This window comes from Tiliqua scincoides, chromosome 2, assembly GCF_035046505.1.
Source record: "Tiliqua scincoides isolate rTilSci1 chromosome 2, rTilSci1.hap2, whole genome shotgun sequence".
Classification (NCBI taxonomy): domain Eukaryota; kingdom Metazoa; phylum Chordata; class Lepidosauria; order Squamata; family Scincidae; genus Tiliqua; species Tiliqua scincoides.
This window is the reverse complement of record NC_089822.1, coordinates 106,986,078-107,011,486: the sequence shown is the minus strand read 5'-3', so window position 1 is coordinate 107,011,486 and position 25,409 is coordinate 106,986,078. Positions and strand designations below refer to the sequence as shown.

At 44.6% G+C, this 25,409-nt stretch overlaps 1 protein-coding gene across 1 annotated transcript in view; it reads left to right on the top strand.

Moving 5' to 3' along the window:
- TMEM39A (transmembrane protein 39A) overlaps positions 1–25,409 on the top strand; it is a 47,122-nt gene that overhangs the window by 8,138 nt on the left and 13,575 nt on the right. The window contains exons 2-4 of the mRNA XM_066613642.1: positions 21,258–21,448; positions 22,213–22,435; positions 23,370–23,453. Of these exons, the coding sequence (XP_066469739.1) occupies positions 21,336–21,448; positions 22,213–22,435; positions 23,370–23,453 (420 nt within the window). The 5' untranslated portion in view covers positions 21,258–21,335. The remainder of the gene's footprint in view (positions 1–21,257; positions 21,449–22,212; positions 22,436–23,369; positions 23,454–25,409) is intronic.

The window sequence follows — 25,409 nt, the reverse complement described above, 5'->3', positions numbered from 1 at the left end:
CCCCCTTCCTCTCCTTAGATTTGTGCTAGCAAAACCATTAATACAGGTCCAAGGAGACCCATTGCGGAACTGGAGAGTTACTTGGGGTAAGGGGATTTAAATCCTCTATCCCTGCTGAAACCTTCCGATCTGCCCCCTCCCCAATGCATACAGCATGTTCAATTTTAGTGTGGCTGCATCAGTGGGGGGGGGGTGGAGCGGCTGCGGCAATAGGATTGGGCTGTTAATTCTCTCTATTGATCGTAAATTAATTTCAGCAGACGTTCTTCCTCCTTCTGTTTAGTAAATATCAGAATATTTTACTGGAATAGTGGACCAAAGTGTAGCATACAAACTTTCTATTCCCGTTTCAGATCACTACTAGCATTCATTACAAAAAAATATGTGATATTATCTTAATTTCTCTTAGTGAGAGTAAAGGATTCATTGTACAAACATCCTGCAATTGGCAAACGAGTCACTTTTGATTCAGATCAATGCCCTTAATTCACTTGTTGTAGAATAATATTTGCTAGGTACTCACTTAAGAGCTGGTAATGGGACAAACTCATCTGGTGCCACTCTCCAGTTAAATGTTTTAATGGGTTTCCATCCACTGTAGTTCTAGCTACAATCACGGTTATCATAACCATAGATATTATAACTCTGATATCTAGCTACGATTATGGTTATGATAACTCAAATAAATCTGTCTGATGAAGTTTTTGCCCGTCCCAAAGCCCATAATTGCCTGTAAATTGACATCTCATAGAAGCTTTCAGTGTTTACCATAATTTCATCTTCCCTTAAATTACGGCTAAAATACAACTCACACTTTCCTGGGAGTAAGCCCTACTGAACACAGTGGGATTTCCTTTTGAGTCAACATGCATAGACTTGTGCTGTGTCTTTTAAGGCCTTTATTTCCTCTCCCACTGACAATTTGCATCCTTTCTGCCAAAGGCTAATTATCCACTCTCCATAACTTCAGCTTTATGCCCATTTTCCTAGCATAAATATCAGTGTCACAACAACATGACCAGAAAGGTGTTTGCACCCAGTCTCACAAGATTCGGTCATTTCATCAAAGCTTTACACCAAAACTGTAGCTTGTGCTAACCATACATTAGAACCTAAATCGGCTTCCAAACAAACAGGCAAACCATAGTTGAGAGTTACTAGTATGCTTTTATTTGTCATTTGTCCAGTCCATATGGACAGTGTTCAACATGGTCCTGGGTAGTCTTTTCTGTTTGGCAGTATATTACCTTGAGGAGACGGAGATGGTATTATACTTCCTTTCACGTGCAGGGCACTGACGCTTGGACTGACTTGGTTGATGAACAGGCACACTGACAAGATGCTTAAATTGTCAAGGCACACCATCAGTTTTGTGACAGTTGACCATGCTGCTGGTGGGAAACTCACATTCTCTAATGGCCCTACTAATAAATGACCATTCCCCTAATTCCCGCAGCGCACTGGTTGAAAATCACTGCTCTATGATGTGATGCAACTTGGTGTGATAACATGGAAGTGTTCGAAAAACTTTGCATGCCACTCTGAGGTTCTTGAAGAGAGGGCAAGCAAGCATGTAATAAAATCTATCAATAATGAAAAAAAATACCCCAGTCCATTCTCAAATAAGATCTATAGCTTACTTATTGGTCAGAGATACAGTACCAATAAGCAGATAACAGAGTAGTCTTTCTTACTGTGAGCTTGGCCAAGTTTCATTCACAAATTCTAGGCAGTGAGTTGGTGGCATAAGATTTGTATGCATTTAAATAAAACATTAAAAAAATTCTTATTAGGATGCAAAATTAGGATAAAAAAAATACCCCAGTCCATTCTCAAATAAGATCTATAGCTTACTTATTGGTCAGAGATACAGTACCAATAAGCAGATAACAGAGTAGTCTTTCTTACTGTGAGCTTGGCCAAGTTTCATTCACAAATTCTAGGCAGTGAGTTGGTGGCATAAGATTTGTATGCATTTAAATAAAACATTAAAAAAATTCTTATTAGGATGCAAAAACCTCCAAGCATCTGTCAGGTCTTACTTCAGTTCCTCTGAAATGGATGTGGAAATAGCCCTCCATTTCTAAATCCACTGTACATTACTTCTAGTCTAAGCAACAGTTTTTTGACATTTTTGAATTGCATTCTATGTAGAAACAAGAAAAAAAGGGGTTTGACCAGTTGGTTGATGGGTCGGTACCTATGTGTGGGGGGAGGGGGGTGAGATTGGCAGTATAAATATATGATAAATAACACTCCCATTTTACTATGTATAAAATGCCTTGTGTCTTTGTGCAAGCTTAACAGTTTAGAGTTCCATGAGAAATAGCTTTTCCATAAAATCCACTTGTTTTCAGAACCTTATACAAATATTACAATATTTTGTGTTTTGTTTTTAATTTGTTTTCTTTTTGTTTTCCCTTTGTTTATCCTTATACAAACAGTATCTTAATGAGTATGTTCTTAAAAGTTAGTGCCTTTGAAGTATGTGTGAGCGATGGCTTTATCCTTCATTCATTTGATATTGCCCCATTTGTGCATGCAATACTCCAACCTCCTTGGGACTATTTTATAAGCAGGAGGAGTAGAAAATATGTGTTTTGCAACCTAACTTATTGTACATGCCTGGCAACCTGCATTTCCTACTTCTGCTTCTGAGGCTGCTGCATTTGTGTTGGCAAGTTAGAACATGTTGATTTTAAACATCATTATAAACATACCTTGTAGCCAAGAAATATGTTTTAAGGAGTGCACTAATCGGATCAGTAGCCTGTATAAATCTCTGGGAAAATGCACACAATTCTGGTGAACCTAATGCACAAAAATTAGTGTCATTTTAGGGCTATGTGAGGCCCTTGAAACTTGAGAGAATTCTAAAACAACTACTTTGCAGAAAGAATATAGAACTACACAAAGAGAGGCAAGTCTGTCAATAATTTACAGATTATTGATCGCATATAGTTTATCTTCTCATAGACCCCCCCAGCTATATTCCCCTGCCTGTTATGTTCCTTCTTCATATCCTCCTCCCATGGGAAAAGCTGTGGGAGGTAGTAATGGAAAAGAGTAGGGAAGAAAGTGCCCTATTTTCCTGCCACCTCTCTGTTTCTAATTAACCTGATTGAAAGCTGCTTTCCCTGAGTTAAATGAAATATCAGAACTAGCATTTGTCTATTTATAAGTAACCTGTAGTTTGGGCCTGAATTAAATATTTGTTTTATCTAATACATAAGGATTTTATAGCAAGTGCTAACCAGGTTTCGGCCAGGCTTATCTCTGACCATCATGGTGCAGTCATCTTTGTGTTGGACAGGCGTAGGGAAGAGAACTTCCCTCCTACTACTACTACTACTACTAATAATAATAAAACTTTATTTTTATCCCGCCCTTCTCCCAAAAAGGGACCCAGGGCGGCTAACAACATATAAAACAAATTAAAACATAATTTCACAGATAAAAACATATTAAAAAACACATTAGCAGAACCCATAAAAACAGTAGTCAGAAGAGTCAGAATAAAAGAGCATAAAACAGCAGTTCTTAGAGGAATCGGGCCTGTAAAAAAGCAACTAAAAGATATATAAAAGATGTTAAAAAGGCCAGAACGTCAGAAGGCTTGGTTAAACAACAAGGTCTTCAGGCCTCGCCGAAAGGACTCAAGAGAGGGAGCCATTCTCAAGTCAAGGGGAAGGGAGTTCCACAACGTTGGTGCCACTACTGAGAAGGCCCTATTTCTTGCCGCCGCCCCACGTACCTCCTTAGGCGGCGGCACTTGTAAAAAGGCCTTCTCTGATGACCTGAGAGGACGAGCTGGATTGTATGGGAGTAGGCGATCTCTAAGATAACCTGGCCCAGAGCAGTATAGGGCTTTAAAGGTCAAAACCAGCACCTTGAATTGGGCCCGGAAACGAATGGGCAGCCAATGTAGCCCCCGGAGAAGCGGGCTGACAGAGTCAAACCGCCTAGCTCCAGTGACCACACGGGCCGCCGCATTCTGCACTAATTGCAGTTTCCGAACCGTCTTCAGGGGCAGCCCCACATAAAGCGCGTTACAATAATCTAACCTCGATGTCACCGTAGCATGGATCACCGTGGCCAGGTCTGCACGATCCAAGTACGGACGCAGCTGGCGCACCAGCCGAAGCTGAGCAAAGGCCCCCCTAGCCACAGCCGCCACCTGGGAATCCAGGAGCAGCTGCGAGTCCAGGTGGACCCCCAAGCTGCGGACCTGCTCCGTCAGAGGGAGTGCAACCCCATTCAGAGCAAGCTGATAATCCAGCACCTGCATCGAGGATTTCCGAACCAGGAGAGCCTCTGTCTTATCCGGATTTAATTTCAGCTTGTTAGCCCCCATCCAGATCCTCACTGCTTCCAGACAGCACTCCAGGCCCTCAACCGCCACCCTGGAGTCTGGAGGAAAGGAGAGATAAAGCTGGGTGTCATCAGCATATTGATGACATCCCACTCCAAACCCCCGGATGACCTCTCCCAGCGGTTTCATGTAGATATTAAATAGCATGGGGGACAGAATTGAGCCCTGCGGCACCCCGCACCTCAATGGCCAGGGTGTCGAACAGGCATCCCCCAGCACCACCATCTGGGACCGACCTTCCAAGTAGGAGCGGAACCACCGCAAAACAGTGCCTCCAACTCCCAACTCGGCCAATCGGCCCAGAAGGATACCATGGTCGATGGTATCGAAAGCCGCCGAGAGGTCCAGCAGGACCAACAGGGACGCACTCCCCCTGTCCAGTCCCCGGCGTAGGTCATCCACCAAGGCGACCAAGGCAGTTTCCGTCCCAAAGCCCGGCCTGAAACCAGATTGAAAAGGATCCAGATAATCAGCTTCATCCAAGACCCTCTGGAGTTGGGCCGCCACCACCCGCTCAATTACCTTGCCCAGAAACGGGATGTTGGAGACTGGCCGATAGTTGTTCAACACATTGGAATCCAGGGAGGGCTTCTTCAGGAGGGGGCGAACCACCGCCCGCTTCAAAGCAAGCGGCAGTGTCCCCTCCCCCAAAGAAGAGTTGACCACCCTCCCCGTCCACTCAGCCAGTCCCCCCCCGGGCAGCTCTTATCAGCCAAGCTGGGCAAGGGTCAAACAGGCAGGCAGACGGCCTCACACTCCAAAGGAGTCTGTCCACATCCTCAGGCTGCACAAGCTGAAAAGAATCCCACAACACTGGACAAGCAGTTGCCAGGGGGACATCATCAGACATTGTCAATGTGGCATCTAAGTCGTAACGAATGCGATCGATTTTATCTGCAAAATGTTGCGCAAACACGTCACAGCGGCTGACCGTGTATTCCTCCTGGTCCACTGGCGGGGCCTGATGGAGGAGGCCCCGCACCACACGGAACAGCTCTGCCGGACGGCTATCAGCAGACGCAATGGTAACAGAGAAGAATGATTTCTTCGCTGCTACCACCGCCACAGAGTAGAGTAGAACTACTAGTGTTCCAGTCTTTGCTTGATGTTTTTTTTCTATAAAACTGAGTATGTACAATATGAACCATGTGATCACAACATGTGAGAATACTCAACAGTACATTTGATTACCCATAGGAGCTGCCATGTTTGTTCACAGGCTATAACCTTGGCATTTTTTACATTAAACATGGTGGTTATGAGTCACTACCCAGACCCACCCTCCAATTTCACCACGCATCTCCCCTTACTGTCACTATCTCATGTGTGCCACCCCCCAGTGAACCTCACTTAATTCTCCTGCTTCTGTTTTGCCGCTACTTTTTATAAAGTGTCTTGGCTATGAAAACCCTAGGAGCTGAACCCTTTGCTTCCAGAATTCTCTTTGCCGGCTGTTTTATGAGAAGTGGTGGTGGAACAGAAGAGGATGGGACAGCCATGTGGAGTGGCTGGACAAGTGTTGGGCCACAGAGATTGTGGGAGCAGAGCATTTGTTTTCTCCCGCAGCCTGCCATTGAGGCAAGTGGTACTTGAATTGCAACAATTGAAGAGCTAATTATAATTGTTGAGGTCAGTCATCAGCCAGCCCTTTTTTTTTTAAACAGAAATATGCCTCAAAAAATTATACAGGCGTGTACTGCTAAACAACAGACCACATATATGACAGTGGTCAAAGCACAATAAAGATGCTCTTGATGAGGCAATTGCGTCTCCCACAGTCTGCTGCAGAGTGTCTGTTTACAGAGCAAAGAGGCTGTTGATGCAAAGAAGAGGGAATTCTTCTCCAGTAGCTTGTGCAGCCCGCAAGTGTCTGACAGGGTGTGTCTGTTTACACAATAAAGGCACTAGATTGGGTGGAATGTTCGCTTAACAACCTAATCGCATAACAATGAGGATAGGAGAACAAATCTCCTATCAAGTGGTGCACGCCTGTATTCTAAATGGATTGTTTGATATCTGATTTGGTGTGTTTGATTTACATATTACTTATGAAAGTGTATCACGTTAATGTGCTTTGCTTTTCCACTCTGCAAAACTGAAATGTTTGGTTAGGAAAAGTAAAGCACAGTTACAACACAATACTGTATAGGCTTACTCTGAAGCAAATCCCAATATGTTCAATGGGGCATACTCCTAGGTAAGTGTTCATAGGATTGCAGCCTTAATGCACCTTAAATACTGTATTTTTTAAAATTACAAACTTTAATTAAATTTTTAAAAATAGGTTTAGTAGCCCTTATGTGAAATGCTTGGGACCAGAAGTGTATTGGATTTTGGATAATTTGTCTGTACATAATGGCACATCTTGGGGACGGGATCCAGTTCTTATTCACACATAAGTACTTAACAGTAAAAAAAAAAAAAAGGACGTAAATTAATACAGTGAAAAAATGTGTTTAGGGTAACTAACCAGCATAGTAGCATCACCAGAATACCTGTATCAACTGTTAAACAGCAGCAACAGCAATAATAATAATAATACAGGTATTTATATACCGCTTTTCTTGGTCGTCAGATTTCTCCTCAGACTTTATTCAAGGCGGTTTACATAGGCAGGCTGATTAAATCCCCATAGGGATTTTTACAATTGAAAGAAGGTTCTATCTTTCAAGAACCACAACAATCCAGATGTTTCTCTCTGATCTGGTTTCACATTCTGGCCTCCATCATCCCACGCTCAGAGCAGATGGAATAACTCGGCTCAGCTTGTCAGCTGCTTCAAAGTGCCAGTGGCCTCGAACTGGCGACCTGCAGATGTTATCTTCAGGCAAATGGCAGCTCTACCCTCTAGACCAGACCTCCTGCAATGAACAAAAAGTTTTGGATTTAGGAGTATTTCATATTTTTAGGGATTAGGGAAGCTCAACTTGTACTACTTAATATTAAGGCACGACAGCTGAAATACAGCACATCATGGAGAAAAAAAATCAAGTTGGTAATAATTAACATATTGATTTTTGATGTCCAAATTGAAGTGCGTTTCTACTATACATGCTTCCTGGAGAGAGGTGCCTGTGAAACTCATTGCAACTTTGATGTTGCCCCATTTGATTGGTGTTGGACGAGTCCAAGTAGTCAGTCCAGTTGTTTTCAGTGGCAGAGTTATGCATGTGCTGAACTGGTGGGAATCAAAAGAAATTAAGAACATGACTGGAGTTTGACCTCATTTCCGTAAGGCAGTGGTTCTAGAGCTTTTCCGGCTCAAGCCTCCCCTGATCCTTGTAGCCATTGGCCACAGCTCCCCATTTCAACACCTCGCCTCAGTTACCCCCAAAATGGGGGTGAAGATGTTATAATTATACACTAGAAACAAGGCTGCCAGCACTCTGAGGCTACAATCCTAACCACACTTACATGAGAGTAATCCCCATTGAACAAAATAGGACTTACTTCTGAGTAGACCTGGTTAGGATTGTGCCCTGAGTTGTTAGCAGCACACCTGGAGGGTTTTGGAAAGGGGGGGAAGAAGTGATGAATTTGCTGGGGGAGGGGAAGACTTTGTTTTGTGTGCATCTGCTAATTGCAAACTGAGTCCTAGAGACTGTTTGGCTGAAATCCTAACCCCTATTTCCTGGGAGTAAGTCCCATTGAACACAATAGGACTTACTTCTGAGTAGACCTAGCTAGGATTGTGCCTTTTGTCTTACAATAGCAGCCAATAGAGTACCCCCCCTCCCAAAAGGAGGCAGGAGGAAAAGGGGGATGTCTGAAAAGAAATTGGGATTTTAATTTTTAATCAATTTTTGGAGACAAAGCCATCAAGAGTGGCTTTTTTTCTTTTTTGAAGGGGGAGGAAAAAGAGAAAGGTGAAGATCCTGGGTTAAGCTGACACAGACCCCACGCCTGTGTGGGTCTACTCAGAAGTAAGCCCCATTTGCGTCAATGGGGCTTACTCCCAGGAAAGTGTGGAAAGGATTGCAGCCACATACAGCAAGATTACAACTCACCCCAAAGCAGATGGGGGCTGCTCACACACATACACCCAGCATGCAGATGCTACCCCTGTTCCCCCAGGCAAGACGGAGGGATGCAGGCTGGGGCATTTGGACACCTCCCACTAAGAGCAGGCTGGCTCCCTCCTTTGCTGAGCTGCAGACTCTGCCCTCCCAGTTTGAAGCCTCTTCTCCTCTCCTCCAGCCTTGACCAATCCCAGGATGCCCAGGGTGAGGGGTGCACTGGGAAATGTAGCCCATGAGGTGAGGTTGCACATGGAGAGAGCTCCACGAGATGCGGCACCTCTGCCTGCCCAGCCAGCCTTCTCCCACCTCCCGCCACCATGTTTCACATGCTCTCCAAGCCTCACGCTGCCCCACCCATCTGCCCCACCCACAGTTCACAGCTGCAGAAAAGCAGCAAGTCAGGAGGCAGCATGTGCAGCAGAGCAGCCCAGCCCAGCCTCTCTCCCGAAATGCCTGGTGATGCCCCTGGAGGCTAGCCCTGCCTCACCAGGGAGGCGGGATGCAACCATGTAATTTAGTTCTAGAATAACCCAAAAATCCACCGTAACACATTTCCTATCTTCCTATTTTAACATGCTGGTGGATTAATTGATTACTTAGAATTTAGTCCTTTGAGCTGTTGTGGTGTGACTGATGCTCAGACCAAATGTGCAACTGTCGTGTTGGATAGCACGCTCGTGAGTTGCATCCATATTGTTTCTACTCACATGGGATTTTTTACTACTTGTTCAATGTAGGGGATTTATTCATGGCAAAAACCACGTTTGTCCCTCCTTTATCACTGCAGCTGTCTTCAGCAGATGTCCTGTTTTTGCAGGAATCCCAACAGCACTTTCCTCCTGAAAGGGGCAGACGTCCCCCTGAGAGTTTGTTGATCTGAGGCCAGAACACTTACTGGTTTGGGCATATCATGTGATTACCCACTCTAACTTTCACAGGGGAATTTTTTCTACCCACATTTTGCAGTTCTGTTTTTCATCCATGGATGTGGGGTGCCCTCAAGAGGTAACCCTTTTTGGAAATATGGGCTCCCCTCCCTGATTCTAATCAGGAGATTTCCCCACAATTAAGTAAAGTTAATTGCAAGCCACTGTGGAAGCCACTGACCAAATAAATCACTGTGCACAATTCATCCATGCTTGAGGGAGGCCTGTCAAGTGCATCTCTGCTTCCCTTCCCACACTTCAAGTTTTGGGGTCTGCTGCAAGAGCAGGGACAAAGAACTGCTTCTTGGTTATAGGAAGGGGAAGAGAAGTGTGGCAAAAAAAAAAAAAAATTGCACTTCCTACATGTACCAATTTTACTTGAATGTTTTTGGGAAAAACAAGTCCTGTAAACCTTCCCACTGTATATCAATCTGCCTGTTGGGGAGTGTGTGCATGGCAGGTACGGCTTCTGTTGGGGGGTGTCTGAGGGCAGTACGGCTTCTGGTCTGGTGACTGCTGTAGTGGATGTATTTGAGGCATCCCCCCTTTGATATCTTTTCATTGGAGGTCCATAATAAGCCTCAAGCCTTCTTTCCCAAACAAACTGCCTTGACCAATCCCTCAAATCCCCTGCAGACCCTTGTAGAAATTGCTGCTTTGGCCAATTCTGGGTTGTTTAAGGCAGGGGTTCCCAAACCCTGGCCCTGGGGCCACTTGCGGCCCTCAAGGCCTCTCAATGCGGCCCTTGGGAAGCCCCCAGTCTCCAATGAGCCTCTGGCCCTCCAGAGATTTGTTGGAGCCCACAGTGGCCCAATGCATCTGCTCTCAGCGTGAGGGCGACTGTTTGACCTCTTTCATGAGCTGTGGGATGAGGGCTTCCTCCACTGCTTGCTGTTTCACGTCTGTGATGCAGTAGTGGCAGCAAAGGAAAGGGCAGCCTTGCTTTGTGCAAGGCCTTTTAGAGGCCTTGAGCTATTTCAAGAACTTCAGTCATTCATATAAGTGCATCTTTAATATAGTCATTTATGTAAACTTATGTAAATTTATTCAAATTTTAAATGTAAATTCTTTTTTCCCCCGGCCTCCGACACAATGTCAGAGAGATGATGTGGCCCTCCTGCCAAAAACTTTGAACACCCCTGGTTTAAGGCAACAGTCAAGAGTGTGTTATGAGTGAATATGTAGGTGGCAGTATATTAGGAATGAAAAATGACTTTTAACCAGGGTATCATTGCATTCGTATGCCCTGAGGCATTGGTAGTTGCTGATTGGGAAATATTTCCTCTTAGTTGGCATAACTGCGTAGTTTATTTTGCTTCTTACAATGTTTTAATTCTTCATATGATTTTTGTGGCAACTTTATCATATTAAATAGGATATGGGTCAAACATAAGTCCTGAAGACCAGATGTGGCCCATGGAAGCTCTTTATCTGGTAATTGGGCTCTCCCAGCACCACCATCAGCTGCTGAGCTGTACTGAGGTGTCACTGCTAAAAGGGAAACCTGTATGATAATTGGGCTCTCCAGTAGTTCAGTTCAGTAAGATCTTTATTGGTGTAAAATACAGAGGGGGAAAAAACAAGACACAAATATACAATGACATCACAACATAATCATCAGTCCTTTTCTCACACACTGCCCAGAGACCCAGAATTCTGCCTAGCTATTACCCCGGATAGAAAGGAAGCAATCTTATCCAGGGACTCAGGTTCAGATGTGGAAAGGAGAAACTGGAGTATGATTGAATCCTCCCAGCCCTGCATCCTAGCTAACAATGGGCCTAGATATTTCATGCATGAAGCATCATGTAGAGGGCAATAGAAAAAGGTATGTGTTAGTATCTCGATACAATCCCTGCCACACTTGCATTTTCTCTCCAAGTAGGGGATACCACTAAATCTGCCTGTTAACAAGGCCGATGGAAGAGCGTTACATCTTGCAAGTGTGAAAGCTCTCCAAGCCTGTGGGCACACCAGGTGATAAAAGGAGGCTGGTTTCTCAAAACTAACTGGAACATGGAGAGCATGTGGTTTTGGCAGCACTAAACAGCTCTTGTTCAATGTCAAGAATTCTTTCTTTGACAAGTCTGTAAGCTACATCATGCCTAGCTCTGCGGTGTCCAGACCTGTTGACTTAAGTTTAGTTAAAAGATCAGCAATCTCCAAAGGCAGGACTGAATCTGACAGTAGTTGGTACATTAGACCAGTAGAAGTAGGGTTAAATAAAATCCTAAACCAAAATTTCAATAATCTTAGCCATGCAGTGGTCTTTAACCGAATTAACACCACCTCGAGACACAGAACCGGGTAGGGAACACACCTGGGTAAACCCAAGATCTTCTGCAAAAAAGAGGCTTGAATGCGTTCTGATGATTGTTAGTAGCCTTAAACCAGACAGGAGAGCCTTAGAGAACCTGGGAAAGAAACTTCCCCTTAAATGCCTCCAGAATGGCCGGAACATAGCGATTGCCGCAGGTGACAAAGAAACGGGAAATAGCTGAGGATGCTAGTTTGGATGCGTTCTGCACTGCCTTATGATGAAAAACCCATGTGAGCCTGTAATAGAAGTTGACTCCCAGGTACTTGAAATGCTTGACCTGTTCCAGTTTGTTGCCATTACAAGACAATTTAAAAGCTTTCCATCTGTTGGCAAATATTGTTATTTTAGATTTAGTGTAATTGATCTGCAATTTGTTGGACAATAAATACTCTGCAGCGCAACTGAGCAGACGTTTTAGGCCAATCCTAGTACGAGATATCAGTACTGCATCATCCGTGTACAGAAGTAGCGGCACTTGGCTTGTGCCAGGTTTCGGGCAGTGGCTATCCACTTCCTTCAGGGATGGGGCAAGGTCATTCAGAAACAGATTGAAAAGCATGGGGGCCAAGACACAGCCCTGTTTGACCCCTTTGTTAGTAGCGATGGATTGAGTTAGTTTCCCACTCCAGGAGCATCTAACCCTGCATGAAGTATTTAGATGGAGGGACCTAATCAGCAGCAGTAATCTTCTATCAGTCCCCATATTTTCCAACTTGGATCAAAGAAGCTCCCTATCAAAGGCACTTTTCAAGTCAAGGAAGCCTACATAAAGGCGAGCCTTACATATCCTAACCTGCTTATGGGCCAAGTGAGCAAGGATCAGGCAGTTGTCCAAAGTTGATTTGCCTCGACAGAAGCCAGTATGCTCGGGGCCTAAGATGCCTTGCGAAGTAACCCAAAGAATAAGTTTATTGCATAGGTGTTTGGCATAGATCTTACCTATTACAGAGAGCAAACTAATGGGCCAAAAATTTCCTGGTATATTAGGGTCATTCTTTTTATGGATAGGGATAACTGTCGCTGTAAGCCAGGCATTGGGCAATAGGCCAAATCTGTCAATCGTTGTAAAGATGTGGGAAAGTAACTGGGCCCACCATTTCGGATCACCTTTTAGAAGCTCAGGTGGTATTTCATCTGGGCCCGCAGCCTTCCCTGGCTTCAATTGCATAATTAGCTCTTTAATTTCCTCAGGGGTCACAGGAGGTCAAATAGGCAGATCCATGGAGGTGAAGTCAGGGTAGGTGTCCGGGAATTTTCTCTTATCATAAAAAAGGTCTGTGAAGTGTGGAACCCATGTAGACGATGGAATAACAGAAGGGTCATATGTTTCTGATCTACACGAACACGCTACAACTTCCCAAAATTGTGTTGAATTGCTTGATGCAGCTTATTCCATTGAGTTAAAACAAACTTTTTCTTTTTTTCTGTCAATAAAACTCTTAGTTGTTTTTTAAGAGTAGAGTATTTAACGAGACAATTGGGCTCATTGTACTTTCTAAAATCTAAGTAAGAAGCCCTGATACATGCTTTAAGATCCCTGCATTCACTATCAAACCAATCCTTTTTGTCAAATGCGCCACATGTTTGAACCAACTTGGGCCTGGAACTCAGGACCTTAAAAATGTAACCAATAAAACCATCAAAGGATTTGATTTGAACAAATTGATCCAAATCCTGTAGAATGGCAAATAAAAAAATCTCTACTTGTTGGTTCCGTTCTTAAATAATGGAAGTTTGGGGAAAGGGCGCTATTAATCACGATTTTATACCTACACTCCAGATTTATATCTACCTCAGCTTGTAATGGAACACTCCCAGGATGGAGGTCAAGGACCAAGATTAAAGGTAAATGGTCACTAAGGGTTGGGTCCCCAATGGCAAAATCTTTCACATGATGTTTCATTTTAGTGGAAACTAAAATGTAATCCACAACACTGATGCCACGGGAGGATACAAAAGTAAATTCATAAGCATTGGGGAACTCTTTTAGACTGTTAAGCCAAATCACGTTACAGCTGATAGAAAACTTAGCAAGGGCCATACCATTAGCATTGTAGTATGCATCTTTGGACTGCCTACTTAGTGCACAAATGGGGGGGAGGGAGCTGTCATCATCCACTTCGCAGGCTCTGCGGAAGGCTCTTCGGGCGAATGCCCGAAGTCTACGAGCAAAGGTGGGAGAACTGGAATGTCTGGTGACAAGGGAAAATATTGACATAGTGGGCATAACGGAAACCTGGTGGAATGCGGAGAATCAGTGGGATACCGCAATCCCGGGCTATAAACTCTACAGGAGGGACAGGCAGGGGCGTGTTGGAGGTGGGGTGGCCCTTTATGTTAAGGAAGGGATAGAATCCAGCAAAGTAGAGATTGAAGGTGGGTCCGACTCCACCGTAGAATCTCTGTGGGTTAAATTACCAGGCTTGTGCAGCGATGTAATACTGGGGGCGTGCTATCGTCCTCCAGACCAGAAATCTGATGGGGACCTTGAAATGAGGAAACAGATCAGGGAGGTGACAAGGAAGGACAGGGTTGTAATCATGGGGGACTTCAATTATCCTCATATTGACTGGGTCAATTTGTGTTCTGGTCACGATAAGGAAACCGGATTTCTTGACGTGCTAAATGACTGTGGCTTAGATCAGCTAGTCACAGAGCCCACCAGAGGACAGGTGACTCTGGATTTAATTTTGTGCGGTACGCAGGACCTGGTTAGAGATGTAAACGTTACTGAGCCATTGGGGAACAGTGATCATGCTGCGATCCGTTTTGACGTGCACGTTGGGGGAAGAATACCAGGCAAATCTCTAACAAAAACCCTTGACTTCCGACGGGCGGACTTCCCTCAAATGAGGAGGCTGGTTAGAAGGAGGTTGAAAGGGAGGGTAAAAAGAGTCCAATCTCTCCTGAGTGCATGGAGGCTGCTTAAAACAACAGTAATAGAGGCCCAGCAGAGGTGTATACCGCAAAGAAAGAAGGGTTCCACTAAATCCAGGAGGGTGCCCGCATGGCTAACCAGCCAAGTTAGAGAGGCTGTGAAGGGCAAGGAAGCTTCCTTCCGTAAATGGAAGTCTTGCCCTAATGAAGAGAATAAAAAGGAACATAAACTGTGGCAAAAGAAATGTAAGAAGGTGATAGGGGAGGCCAAGCGAGACTATGAGGAACGCATGGCCAGCAACATTAAGGGGAATAATAAAAGCTTCTTCAAATATGTTAGAAGCAAGAAACCCGCCAGAGAAGCGGTTGGCCCTCTGGATGGTGAGGGAGGGAAAGGGGAGATAAAAGGAGACTTAGAGATGGCAGAGAAATTAAATGAGTTCTTTGCATCTGTCTTCACGGCAGAAGACCTCGGGCAGATATCGCTGCCCGAACGGCCCCTCCTGACCGAGGAGTTAAGTCAGATAGAGGTTAAAAGAGAAGATGTTTCAGACCTCATTGATAAATTAAAGATCAATAAGTCACCGGGCCCTGATGGCATACACCCAAGGGTTATTAAGGAATTGAAGAATGAAGTTGCAGATCTCTTGACTAAGGTATGCAACTTGTCCCTCAAAACGGCCACGGTACCAGAAGATTGGAGGATAGCAAATGTCACGCCTATTTTTAAAAAGGGAAAGAGGGGGGACCCGGGAAACTATAGGCCGGTCAGCCTAACATCCATACCGGGTAAGATGGTGGAATGCCTCATCAAAGATAGGATCTCAAAACACATAGACGAACAGGCCTTGCTGAGGGAGAGTCAGCATGGCTTCTGTAAGGGTAAGTCTTGCCTCACCAACCTTATAGAATTCTTTGAAAAGGTCAACAGGCATGTGGATGCGGGAGAACCCGTGGACATTATATATCTGGACTTTCAGAAGGCGTTTGACACGGTCCCTCACCAAAGGCTACTGAAAAAACTCCACAGTCAGGGAATTAGAGGACAGGTCCTCTCGTGGATTGAGAACTGGTTGGAGGCCAGGAAGCAGAGAGTGGGTGTCAATGGGCAATTTTCACAATGGAGAGAGGTGAAAAGCGGTGTGCCCCAAGGATCTGTCCTGGGACCGGTGCTTTTCAACCTCTTCATAAATGACCTGGAGACAGGGTTGAGCAGTGAAGTGGCTAAGTTTGCAGACGACACCAAACTTTTCCGAGTGGTAAAGACCAGAAGTGATTGTGAGGAGCTCCAGAAGGATCTCTCCAGACTGGCAGAATGGGCAGCAAAATGGCAGATGCGCTTCAATGTCAGTAAGTGTAAAGTCATGCACATTGGGGCAAAAAATCAAAACTTTAGATATAGGCTGATGGGTTCTGAGCTGTCTGTGACAGATCAGGAGAGAGATCTTGGGGTGGTGGTGGACAGGTCGATGAAAGTGTCGACCCAATGTGCGGCGGCAGTGAAGAAGGCCAATTCTATGCTTGGGATCATTAGGAAGGGTATTGAGAACAAAACGGTTAGTATTATAATGCCGTTGTACAAATCGATGGTAAGGCCACACCTGGAGTATTGTGTCCAGTTCTGGTCACCGCATCTCAAAAAAGACATAGTGGAAATGGAAAAGGTGCAAAAGAGAGCGACTAAGATGATTACGGGGCTGGGGCACCTTCCTTATGAGGAAAGGCTACGGCGTTTGGGCCTCTTCAGCCTAGAAAAGAGACGCTTGAGGGGGGACATGATTGAGACATACAAAATTATGCAGGGGATGGACAGAGTGGATAGGGAGATGCTCTTTACACTCTCACATAATACCAGAACCAGGGGACATCCACTAAAATTGAGTGTTGGGCGGGTTAGGACAGACAAAAGAAAATATTTCTTTACTCAGCGCGTGGTCGGTCTTTGGAACTCCTTGCCACAGGATGTGGTGCTGGCGTCTAGCCTAGACGCCTTTAAAAGGGGATTGGATGAGTTTCTGGAGGAAAAATCCATTATGGGGTACAAGCGATGATGTGTATGCGCAACCTCCTGATTTTAGGAATGGGTTAAGTCAGAATGCCAGATGTAGGGGAGAGCACCAGGATGAGGTCTCTTGTTATCTGGTGTGCTCCCTGGGGCATTTGGTGGGCCGCTGTGAGATACAGGAAGCTGGACTAGATGGGCCTATGGCCTGATCCAGTGGGACTGTTCTTATGTTCTTATGTTCTTATTTCTGCTGAATTCCCCACCCTGGCATTTAAGTCGCCCAGCAAAAGAATTTCAGCATGGGAGTGGGCCCTCTTAAGCTCATTCATACCCGTCGATAGATCATTTCAGAGTTGGGTCCTTTGTAAGCTGTTAAGCGAAGGAGGAATATAAGTGTTGGCTCAGATTAAGTCAATGCCCGCAAAAGACACCTTCAGTGCTTGTATCTTACAACACCCTGGAATGATGTCTAAAGGGCATAACTTAAACCGCTTCAGTACAAGGCTGGCTAAACCCACTAAAGGAAGACTATTAGAGGTGGGTTTAGTTGCAGCCCTGTAGCCAGGAATATACACATGGTCCAAAACCCACGTCTCCTGCAACAGAATAATGTCAAAGGTTCTAAGATAGCTTAAGAAGCCGCTGCCATTTTTCTTGTTCTTCCACCCTGCAATGTTCCATGAAAGAATTCTTAGATGAGAAGAGGTAGTCAGGGCTGAAGAAGCATTTAGTCAATCTTCACTTCCTGATAGACACTCAGCACCAGAAGGATTGTGAGACATGCAGCTACTCGGGGCTAAATTGGCCACAGGAGATGGTGTAAAATCCCTGGAATGAGGGGTGGCAGTTACCTCTGTGGTTGCTTCTGGAACAGATTGATGAGCTGATGCTTGCACTGGAAGAATTTCATAGGTCAAAGTTTCCGCGTTAGAACATAAGAACAGCCCCACTGGATCAGGCCATAGGCCCATGTAGTCCAGCTTCCTGTATCTCACAGCGGCCCACCAAATGCCCCAGGGAGCACACCAGATAACAAGAGACCTCATCCTGGTGCCCTCCCTTGCATCTGGCATTCTGACATAACCCATTTCTAAAATCAGGAAGTTGCGCATACACATCATGGCTTGTTCTCCGTAATGGATTTTGTGTTGTGATTTTGCGTTGTGATAGAGAAGTTCTGCTTTAACTCCAGGGATCTGATAATATTTAGTTGTTCTGGTCTTGTGAGTTCCTTAAAGGCACTGATGGCACCCTCCACAATGTCATCCCCCTCCAACTGTAATTCCTTTATCAGACCTTTAGCCACCAGTGCAGGAGGATCTGCCCTAAAACCTTGTTCTGCTGACAACGGGCCTTTGGGGGCTGGGAGCGCCCTTGCAATGAGTGTATGGTTATCAGTAGATAAATGCATTGGGAGGTCAGTAGTTATTGAGTTATTTGATCCTGTGTTTTGGCCATCTACTTCTGCGTCTACAAGGGATCTGGAGGGTGAGTGAGAGCCAGAAATCTCTGGCAAGGCCATACAGGACTCTAGAGCTGATTCCAACTCCTCAACACTTGGAACGACAGACACTGCCCCTGATGGCACCCCATCCAGGGCTTTAGATAAGGGGCTCATATTAGACTGTGATGGTCTTGGGGAAGATGACAAGACCTGGGCTGAGTCACTAGGCAATTGTTGGTTAGCCACAACACGATGCAAGTTCTCCTCAGATTTAGTCATGTGGCACAGCAAACCCACCCCATTGAGATGGTCCAACTTTTTAGCCAATCCGTTCATCACCACAGGCTTAAAGGCTTCAGAAGAAGAGCTATCCATAGGCTCCACTGCTCCAGTTAGGGGGAGTATGCAAACGGAAGGTCCCACCATCTCAGATATCATTGATGAATGTACCTGGTCTGGTGCATGAGGTTTGGTGCTACTGCCAAAATGCTGAGCTTGCCATTCACTATTAGAAGCTGCACTAGTTGAACAGCCAGTTGTTAAATTAGCTGGCTGAGAGAAAGCCGAAGCTTGTGTGTTGTGCAGTAAAGATTTTATCTGAAGCAAAGCATTTCCTGAAGAATCAGTGGCAGCCTTTAACTCATTAACATTGGGCAGCACCAAAGGACTTGAATCAGGAGAAAAGCAATTGGCAACTCCTGGGGATGGTTATCTCTCCTCCGGTGACTGGGCACAGGACCAGCCTGAGCCAGCTTCAAGGCTGATGGAAGGAGAGGAGGGGGAGGCTGCATTCTATGCCTTGGGAGCAAAGGTTTAACAATCATGTCAGCAAAGACTCTCCGCAAGAAGATGCCAAAGGACCAAAGAAACCAACTCTTCCCATGCAGCTGGCCTGGGATCCAAGAGGTGCTAAACTTCAAAGGAAGCCGGGTCCAGTTTGGAGACTGGGGAATCCAGGGGAGTTTTATTTCCTGCAGATCCACACAGTCAGCCTGGGGTGGATCAAGGTATAACAATCTGCATAGAGAGTCTTTTGCCCTCAATTTTTGAACCAGCGCCCCTTATGGATGGGGGAGTCCTGGAATTCCAGCAGTATTTGACTTTTCAACAAGCAATAGGCAGATTTACCACACGAAGCTCCAGCTGTTCAGCTTCCCCTGGTTTGTTAGAGTTCAAACCCAGAACTTGAGCACAGAGGGAAGATAAGGCCGGTTGAATAGCCTTATGAAGCGAGTCCAGCTGGGCAAGAATCGTGTTAAGCTGTTTGCATACAGAAAGAACTGTGTTTTCAATAATAATGTTGTAATCACTCAACAAGGACGAAAAACAGTTGCTGAGACCATTTCCTGAGATAATGACTGTCCTGTGGAGAGGGAGCCGAAGGGATGGGTGAAGGAGGGCAGGCTGACGCCGAGCCAGTATGACTGGAGGGAGACTGGTAGTTTCTCTCCGCTTCTGTTTCACAAACATGAAGAGCTTTATATCTGTTGGGAGAAGCGAGATTCATGAGCTCACCTACTGTGTCTGACCATTCTGGGAAGTCCTCCAGACGTAGCTGCTTGGCTGACTTGATAGGAGAGTTGCCCTGTCCAAGGGAGTATTTATACCTTCTCCTCTTCCCCATCGGAACAGCTTTTTAGAATCCACTGTAATCCAAAGACAAGGGTGCAGACTGGAAACAGCTGGTAGTGTTGCTTTGCTCTACCAGGACTCAGAGAGCATCCAGAGGAGGGAAAAGAGTCAATGGACCCAATTGAAGAGGAATATCAGGGCATATAACATGAGCACAATAGCAGGGATTCTACCAGGTGGCCATCTTGGAAGTCGTTGTCCGTCCGTCCCCCCATTTGGATTCCGGCTCTCGAATATCTTGAAAATATGATCAAGATTTGTGTGTCTTCTGTCATTTGCAACTAATAATTAACTAAAGTGAGAAAAAAGTGCTTATTTTTGGTCATAACCTGCTTAATGTCATCACTTCCTGCTTAATGACATCACTCCAGCCCACACAGGCATTGTAAATGCTGTTTGGCCTGCTATATGAAATGGGTTTTACACCCCCAATATAAAACTACTTTAGCTGTTCATGTACAAACAGCAGCTTACCCCATAGCAACTAGAACATCATCCTGCACTTGGCAAGTGGAGTAAATCCATATAACATTAGAAGAGCCCTGCTTGGTTGGCCACTTAGTCATGATCCTTGTTTCCCACAGTGGCAAGCCGGAAGCTTCAAATCCTCTGCTCTTACACATGTGTTGCTGCTATGCTCACCTCCACTCAGCCGTGGTGTTTAGTTTGAAGGGATGCATAAATGTGCTTTAATTTATTTCTATTGCTTTTTTTAGTCCCAAAAAAGGTAGATAGAGCCTTCTTCAGTTGACCTTGCGGTCTTGACCATAGTGGTGACTCATAACTTGTAGAATATATTTTGATATAAATGTACAACTAGGTTCTTAGGGAAGAGCATCACAGCACAACTTCCTAAGCCACTAGTGTAACATAAAAGAACCACCCTCTTGTGTTGCTGGTAGGCTTTGCCAGTGCAGATTTTTGAATCTGAGCACTAAGGAGTTTTCAGGATACTCTTTACCCATATCTGAGCCTAAATTAGGAAGGAGCAAAAATTTCTCCCAAAACAAGAAAAAGCTGGGAAAATGATGGTATATATACTGTATTGTGCTTTCAACTGAAACTCTCAACACTTGGCGGCTTTGCCGGTTTTGTAGTATGTGTGTGTGTGCAAGTGGTATGAGACATATATTGGCCTCGACCACATCTGTAGTTATGACAGGCTAGTCAGTGTATAGTTTGGACTTCCATGGAAGAAAATGAACTGATGGTCAACCACCATCTGCCTAAATCTTTTCCCCCTTTGTAACTGTTGTGATGTATATTATAAATAGCAGCCAAACTTTCATATTTTCTTCTAAAAGAAGATTCAGATTTCAGGCCTGTTTTTAAGTGTAACCTATGGAGATGCTTCAATTGAGACTGATTATCAGCAGTTCTTCCTGTTCGTTACTGTTAGTAGACTGCTAATTTAAATCATTACATTAAAGAACCGACCATCATGAACCTTCATTTTTGCCTTTCTAACCACTTCTCTTATCTGTCAAAGGAAAACAGCAATGGAAGATGGTATTTAAATATCAGAGGCCCAGCTGTATTAATAGTAATCCTTTGCTGTTAACATATAAATGTTGTAAGAGCTCTCCAAGCCATTTTTGCAGATGCTTCAGTAATAATTAAGTTATTAACTATGTCAACTTTTTTTAAATTTCTCATTTGCAGAGCTGGCAAGTTTTTGGGGTTATCTAGTTTTCGGGGCAAAGGCTGCCAGAGCTGGAAGAGGTGGTTTGGTTCCTGGTCATGCCCGGTGGAAGGAGGGGACCCAGCCGGCAGCAGCTCAGCCGTTCAGCTTTGCCTTCTCTCCAGACGTTAGTTGGCGGGAACTGTGGCAACGGCACTGGTCTGAGAAACAGGTGATGACAAAATCATGGGCTTAATCTGGGAAGTGGGAATCTTGAATTTTACTGCTTGGAGCAGAGCACCTTTGCTTTTGATATTTGTTCTTAGGTTTGGGAGTGACTTTGCCTGCCTGTAATTTGCTTCTAATTCTCCTCAGTACTGCTTAAGAATGTTGATCTTATTTTAGCATCTTATTTTGGGGTTAGAGGGCAGAATTAGCATGAAGGCTGCATGTGCGGACTGGTAACTTGTATCATCTTAGTGTCTAGTTGTAATAATTGTATCCTCTTAATAGCGGTCTGTTGTTCTTTTCAGACCTGCAATGGTTCTCAGTCTCCAGAGTCTTTTATACTCCTAAATAGAGTCTTGGGGAACCCTGCTGGCTCATACACAAAGTCTCTGGGAGCCTCAGAGCACCTGCACATGCCCAGGGTGGTGTACTGCTGAGTAGATGGCAGCTATTTATGGTGTTTATGCCATCCAGCTATTTTGTCAAAAGCAGAGTATGGGCTATGTAGAGAAGAGCATGATTCTCCTCTGCCAGTGTGATAGCTGTGGAACCCACATCACTTGACTGTGTTTTAGTTAATGAACATTCAGTGTAGTGCGGTGGCTATGAAGTTGTGATCCAGGAAGCACCCAGTTCAAGCAAGTTCTATTGAGATAATGTATGTTAAACAATTAAGCTTTCTAAAGCTCTAAATGCTCATATTATTCAACTTATAACAGCACAAGGTACCTTAGAACACTGAGCTCCACGAATGGTTTTTCTTTGCAGGAATGGTAGTGCTATCAGCCTCTCAGCTCCTCCTATCACAGCCTTGATCACCCCAGAGCCTGTGCGACACTGCCGAATTCCTGAGCTGCCTGTGGATGGGAATCTTCTTTTTGAGTTTCTTTTTTTCATCTACCTACTAGTGGCCCTCTTTATTCAGTATATCAATATCTACAAGACTGTCTGGTGGTATCCCTACAATCATCCTGCCTCCTGCACATCACTGGTGAGTCTCCATCTTGATGGCTACTTGTGCCTTCCCATGGTTTAAGGATGTTTAAGCTTTATATGCCAGTGAACTGAGCCACAAACAAATATTACTTGGCAGCAATAAATAGCTTCCACGGAAATAGCGGGGGGAGGAGGGGGGATAAGCAAAGGAGGGAAAGACCTTTGAATGAAAACCCCAGTTCTGGGGAGGTGGATTAAATCAGATTAGATTTTTTTAAAAAATGTCATTTATTTTCAAATTTGTAGTGCTTTTGTGTGTTTTTTTTTAATTCCCCTTGACTTTTTTCAGCAATAGTACCTTGGCTTTGGAAGCCAAAGAGCAAATAGTCCTTCAAGTTAAAGCTATATGGAATTTTGTACAAGCACACACACATGCATCTAAATTCTACATCACTCTTCAATTTTGTCTCCCCCCTCCCCAATGCTTGTCATTGCATTGCATGATTTCCTAAACGAAGGTTTTAGACTAATTTTGAACCAGTACTGAAGCCATAGAGAATGGAGTGAAATCAATGACATCAAAACCAGATAGTCTCTCATTAGATTAGGTAAAGGGTTCCTCTAGAGTGAGGTGTGTGTTTATTTTTCTGTTGAGATGTGTGCAGCAAATGGTGGAAGGAAGCATGTGTCAAAGGCACACAGAATACTATTCCAGCTCTTTGCAAGTGATATTTATGAATGCAGTGATCTTTTTATTCATCTGAATAAATGAATAAACCTCCACCTCTGGCACCTCCACCTCTGGCAGTTCTTGTGTGCTTGACAAATCCCCTTCTCTTCCCCTTTATGTTGCATGCTTAGAATCCTTCACATTGTGTCCTGATTCTCCCCTGTAGGAACTACCATACTTCTGCTATGTCAGCTCTGCAGCTCCTGCCTTTCTGGCCTCTCCTTCACCCTGGTGAATATCCTGTTCTTTTCTCCTTTAGAACTTTCACCTCATTGATTACCACCTGGCAGCATTTATCACAGTGATGCTGGCGCGGAGGCTGGTTTGGGCCCTTATCTCTGAGGTAATGTTTTCATGGATATCTCAGTCAAATCAATAACCCAGATAACACGCTTTCAATGAGCTCGGAATGGGGGGTGGCTTGGTGGGCGTTTCAGCCCCGATCTTGCAACATAAACTGAATGTGGACAGAATGGCAGCCTACTTCTTTTTTTTTCCAAGTGAACGTCACGGCAAGCTGGACTGTATCCCTGCTGTTGGGGGCCATGCTTTTCTAGGGGTTCTAGATTGCTTAGGGCATGGGTGTCAAACATAAGGCCCGGGGGCCGGATGCAGCCCCTGGAAGCTTCGCTCCTCAGGCTCTCCCAGCACCATCAACAGCTGCTCTCAACTGCTGAGCTGTGCTGGGGGTCAATGCTAAAGGGCAACCCCGCATGATGTTTGGGCCATATCTCGAAAATATGATCAAGATTTCCTTTTTTTCTCTTCTGTCATTTGCAGCTAATAAGTTCCTAAGAGAGAAAAGTGCTTATTTCTGGTCATGACCAGATTAATGACATCACTTCTGGCCCCCAGCAGGCTTCATGAATGCTGTTCAGCACACTGTATGAAAAAAGTTTGACACTCCTGGCTAAGAGAAACTCTTACCCGTGCACAGTCATACACTGTGCAGACATTCAACTGAATGTACATAGATTGGAGGCAGGGCCTGCTGTTGTGAACTTGCTCTTCTTCCCATCCCATGCTCACATTCAGTCACTCCAGATATGCTGCTGAGAACAGGGCTTCTTTGTATCCTCTTATTTGCAGTGCATGCAGCTAGTGATGTTATTCTCTTGTCCACTCATCTTGGTAAAGTGGACTGCCATTGATGTAGATTAGGGTTATGGCCTGCAGGATCAACTGTGAAGGATGGCAAGAAGGAGGTAGGGCTTTTTACGGCCTTTCACCTTCAGTGCAGATTGTATTGGAAAGCAGCTGATCAGCACAGGGTAACTGCGCCAGTGACATAGCCCTTGAGCTCGCTCTGGTTATAACAACACAGTAGGCAGAAATCAAGTGAACAGCCCTTGATTTCAGATATAAAGAGTATTAATAGAAGCTGTGTCCGAGTAATGTCAACAAAGAGAAATTGGGAGGCTTGCAGTCAAAGACGTACGATGCAATTCACTGGTGAAGTTTCCCTCTTGAGGCCAATCTGATGGTTTGATGCTTAGCCTTAGAGCCAGCAAGTACGCATACAGTACTTGCATCGAAACCATGCCATCTGAAGTTCAAACTACATTGAACGAGGTGTCATTGCAATGGGAGGACTTGGGCAAATTTCAGCTTTAGTCACAGGGCATCTTCTGGTTTTATTTAATCATATGCAAAATGCAGCATCATTAATATAAATATCATAATATATAAAAATATATATATAAAATATAAACAAGCAATGAATTATTAAAACATGGTGAATAGAATCATGGATAAAATTACATTATATGTTCTATATCAGCAGTTACTCAGTGTCTAGTAACTTCCTCTGGTTATTTTGTATGAACTGTTTTTTGACAAGAGGGTGCTGCTTACAATTCTTATTTAATCCTGACAGTGTGTGTCGCCTTCATTCCCCAACTGTCTGTTCTCCTTTATTTTTACTAGTGGTAAGCAAGCCCCTCACATTAACCCTGGTGTGCACCAGCAATAATTGGGGGGGGGGGGCTAGTTTATTTTATTTACGGTATTTATACCCTGCCTTTCTCCCCAAGGCGGCTAGATTCATGTTTTGTGCATTAAATTGGTCCTGGGATAGATAAGCACTCCCCCTTCCCTCTCCCCTTTTTCCAAATTTACCTGATGACAATAGGCAGTAGGAATTTCCCTTGGGCAAGTGTGCACAGCAGCATCTTGGACCACCATGACTCGTGTGAGAGAAAAGAGGACATTCCATACATTTCTGGTTGCTCCTTCCATGCTGTTGGAGGCAGGGCTAGCTAACTTCATTCTCTCCTCCTCAGAGGGGCACACAGCCCCT